The sequence below is a fragment of the Magnolia sinica genome, chromosome 14 (assembly GCF_029962835.1).
Source record: "Magnolia sinica isolate HGM2019 chromosome 14, MsV1, whole genome shotgun sequence".
NCBI lineage: Eukaryota > Viridiplantae > Streptophyta > Magnoliopsida > Magnoliales > Magnoliaceae > Magnolia > Magnolia sinica.
Genome location: NC_080586.1, coordinates 54,033,996 through 54,038,223, shown reverse-complemented (window position 1 = coordinate 54,038,223; position 4,228 = coordinate 54,033,996). Strand labels below are relative to the sequence as shown.

The window sequence follows — 4,228 nt, the reverse complement described above, 5'->3', positions numbered from 1 at the left end:
CATATGTTGGCTTCACTTGACTTTCTTAACCAAATGTACCTTTTCTTTTGTGTTTCTTTTCTTTTCCGCTCAATTTTTTTGTTTTCTGACATTCCTCTTAATTTCCTTTGTTCCATTGTCATCTTTGTATCATCGTGTAATTGTCCAGCCTTAGTTTAATGCTCCGGTGCTCCTGGCAACTTTGTTTTACACAATAGATTTGAACAGGGCTCCTTATGCTTGTGTCAAATACTCAGCCTATCATATCAGTGCCAATATATTACAACATAAGAAATTAAGTGAGGCAGCATAAGAAATTTAGTACGACAAACTGAAAATGAGCGAGGTTACTTAGAAATTGAGCAAGACAACCAGAACATTATTGCATGAGAGTAAATATATTACAACATATATCATACAAAACACTAAATAAATTACAAATTATGCTACACATCAGGTATGGGAAACTTGCACGTCCGACGATTATGTCCGGATTGTTTGCATCGACCGCACTTTAATGTTTTTGATTCTTCTCCACGTGAGGGAATTCTTAACTTTTTTGGTCTTCCAGATGGCCTCTTCTGTCCCGGGGGTTTAATTTTCGCACAGTACTCCTTGAAGCCATCGGTAATCTCCCATTCGCTCATATCACGTACTGGGTACACCGATTCGTTATATGTGCTCAAGTAATTTTGCACTGTGTAGAATGGGGAGCAGTACGAGTAATGAGGAAGATTGTAATTTATACATGAGGACAGGGCATGCAAACAAGGGTATCCCTTCATGTCAAACTCACGACATGTACATGAAAGCGAGCTGAGCTTGACTGTATCATTATAATTTCCCACGACGTGATACTCATCTCGAGAAATCGGATGACAGCGAACATCTCGCGCCTTCTGTATAAGATCCTTCAACTGTTGCTCCGCCCATGGTGTCAACGGACCGACAAATGAGGCTACAGATTCTCTTCTCTTATAAAATAATTCTTGTATCTTACATCTTACAGCCTCTATCAATTTGGTAACAGGGTATTCCCGCGCTTCTTTGAAGAGGGCGTTAACACACTCAGATATATTTGTGGTGACCAAGTTGAATCTTTTACCTGTAAAGTGAGACGATGCCCATCTTTCGTAGCCGATTTCTGTCAGCCATGCATGTACTGGGGGGTTGGCCATTTCAATATCATGCATTAATTTTTCAAATTCAGCCCTCCTGCAAGTCTTAACTGCCCGCCAGTAGTATATCTCCAACGACTTGTCTTTAAAGGTGTCCACCAAGTTTCTATAAATATGGTACGCACAATACCCATGAATTGCATGTGGGAATACTTGGGGAACCTCTTTCATTAAACCTTTATGTCGATCGGAAATAATCACAAGACCCTCCAGATACCCTAACGCATCATTGAGGTAGGTAAGGAACCAATTCCAACTCATGCTGTTCTCCGATTCCCCGATGCCAAATGCAATTGGAAATATACGATTGTCCCCATCTAAGGCCGTGGCGATGAATAGAACACCCTTGTATTTACCCTTTAAGTGTGTCCCATCAATGACTAATACCCTCCGCATAGAATTCTGAAAACTTCGAACGCATTGTCCGAGCGCTATAAAACACCTCTCAAACCTCCAAGTCTCTTGGTTAACGAGCACGGCAGTCACCGTCCCTGGGTTGACCATCCTCAACTCATGCAAATACAGGGGGAGTTGATTGTAAGAGTCTTCGTAAGACCCCATCACCTGTTTAATTGCAAGCTCCTTAGCTTTCCATGCCTTCCTATAACTGATAAGAATATTATATTTCTCTTGCACAGCGAAGATAATATCACGTGGCCTCAAACCTAACCGTTGCTCAATGCGGCTAACAACCAGATCACATGCTAACTTACTGTTTGCTTGCCGGTGATCACTCTTCATCCACGACATGCCGCACATGTGTTCTGACATATAATTTCGTATCTTGAATATTCCGGTATCATTCAACCGACTTGCGTCAACCCTCCAGTTGCATTTATCTTCAAAGTACACCACACTAAATCTGCTGGAATTTGAGTACAGTACCTTATACTGGAATTTATTGCGAATTGCAAATTGGCTTAGAACATACTGGCATCGACTCTTGTCCTTAAATGTTTGTCCAACAGCTATATCGATCGGTTCACCCAACGAATCTGTATATTCTAGCAGTGCTGCATTGGTGAATGCAGCATCATCAAATGGCACGGGAACTTGACGAGTGATGAAGTTTCCGCTTTTAGCAAGGTCTAAAAGCGGAGTGTCGCTTACACGTACAACTCGGGTGGTGGATGATGATGGCAGATCTGCTGTTGTTGCTAAAGGCAGTGCCATATACTCATAAGTGAGGTTAAGGTCACGTGCCCAGCTGACTTGGCTACTCACAAAGTTTGATGTTTGAGGTGGCTCGGGCAGTTGATCATTGCTCACTACCACTTGTAATGGAGATGCCCTGTATTTAAATTCCACGCCATGCTCCTCAGGCAAGCTATCTATGTGTGTTTTCCAATTAATGTGTTGCGTTGTCTCGATGACTAAGGGAATGAATTTATCCAAATGCTCCAACTGTGTTGCCAGGAACTCTCGCACGTCATCGTCGTCTGCGATTACAGTTGGAGGGATTGATTCATTTGTGCAAGGATACATTACTTTCATCCTAATATCACAATCTGTTAGTTGACTCTTAATAATCCTGTAAATTCTATATAGAAGCTCCTCGTACGTAGTCTCGACACGTAGTGAAAAAGTTTTCGAATCCCCACCAGTGTACGAGTATCGCTTGTTCTCATATTCAATCTTCCCGCCATAACAGCAGATGATTCTCGTAGTAGACATTATCTGAAAACCGATACAATGACATTATATTAGTGAATCATTAAGCAATGGAAGCTTGCCATAAGACAAAACTCGATTAAATAATAGAGGAGCGAGTACTCACGTTCCATAATAGATGACGATGATACATAGCTTAAGGAAATAAAATGTAAACAATGCGTTAATTTTTTTTTAAATAAACAAGAAGAGCTTATATGGATTACAAATTCAGAGATAAGAATGATTTCATGTGGTGCTTGTTAAATTCAGTGATGCTATTTATCATGGGATATCCATATAGTCTTCTATTTTAATAAGGGACAATTCTATGATGACCTAGTACACTTTCAAAAAAAAATATACAAACTTAACATTTCTACATGAGGATTTGGGTTCAAAATATGTTAAACTTACATATATTTTCAAAGATAGTCTCAACAACCAGAGTCTAGGGTTGAAATTTCACCTAAAATTTCACTATTAATTATTTCTAATTGTTAAAGCACACGAGAGATGTTGTTTCTGATCAACGAGATGTATTTGGGGATTCGAAATACAAAATCCTAATCTCAATATGCTCCATTTAGTGCTGGAATTTTTTCCTCAAACCTTTATACATTTGCTTCTAGTTAGTGCTAATTGCTAAAAGTTATGAGAAATATCATCTCTAACTTATGAGATTTCTTATTGAATTTTCATTGTTAACTCCTAGTGCGGGTTTTAAGTGTAGGGAGTGCTTAAATTGGATCTAATGTACAATGTAATGGGTAAGGAACTGCTTACAATGCCTAAACTCATTTCACCTACTGTCTACTGAGTGCCTTCGCAATGTCATTTCAACTAAGGAAAATTATGGTAAAATTCAAATCCTAAGTTACTAAAAAGTTCAATGAAGGTCAAGTTCAAGGAACATTCTTGTTTAGTCTAATATACATCATAACAGATTGTTTGTTCTCCCATAATTCCTAAGTTTAGTTCTAAGTTCAAACAATCATTCTAAAAGTTTTTAATGGGGACCTACGTTTTGTTCCTAGGTTTCATGGTTATGCAATCAATTTCCTAGAGAACTTAAAATATTGAGTCTCTATCTTCTCAAATGTCATAATTCCAAAGTGATTCCAACCAAGTTTGAATGGCTATTCTAATGATTTTAAGGGAACCTAAGTTTCATTTCTACGTTCAAACAACTAAATCTGAAATTTCCTAAAGTCCTAAACTTTTACGTCCCTAGGTTCGCAATTTTACTTCTTTTGAGGGAATTCTATATAGGTTCAATTAGCTATTCTAGTAACTGGAGCAGCATGTGGCTTATATTGAGCACCCGGTAAAGCTCATATGTCATGGGTGGATGTTATACATCATGGCATCATGGTACCCACGTACAACCCTTAAATTTTGTCCAGATTGCTCTTTAAATT

General features: G+C 38.7%; 1 protein-coding gene across 1 annotated transcript; it reads right to left on the bottom strand.

The window, feature by feature from the left end:
- Positions 1-425: 425 nt before the first annotated feature.
- Positions 426-2,330, bottom strand: LOC131224973 (uncharacterized). Its single transcript, XM_058220408.1, has 2 exons — positions 1,871-2,330; positions 426-1,141 (listed from the first exon to the last, which is right to left on the bottom strand). Exons 1-2 carry the CDS (start codon positions 2,328-2,330, stop codon positions 426-428), a joined length of 1,176 nt encoding a protein of 391 aa, XP_058076391.1.
- Positions 2,331-4,228: the final 1,898 nt, after the last annotated feature.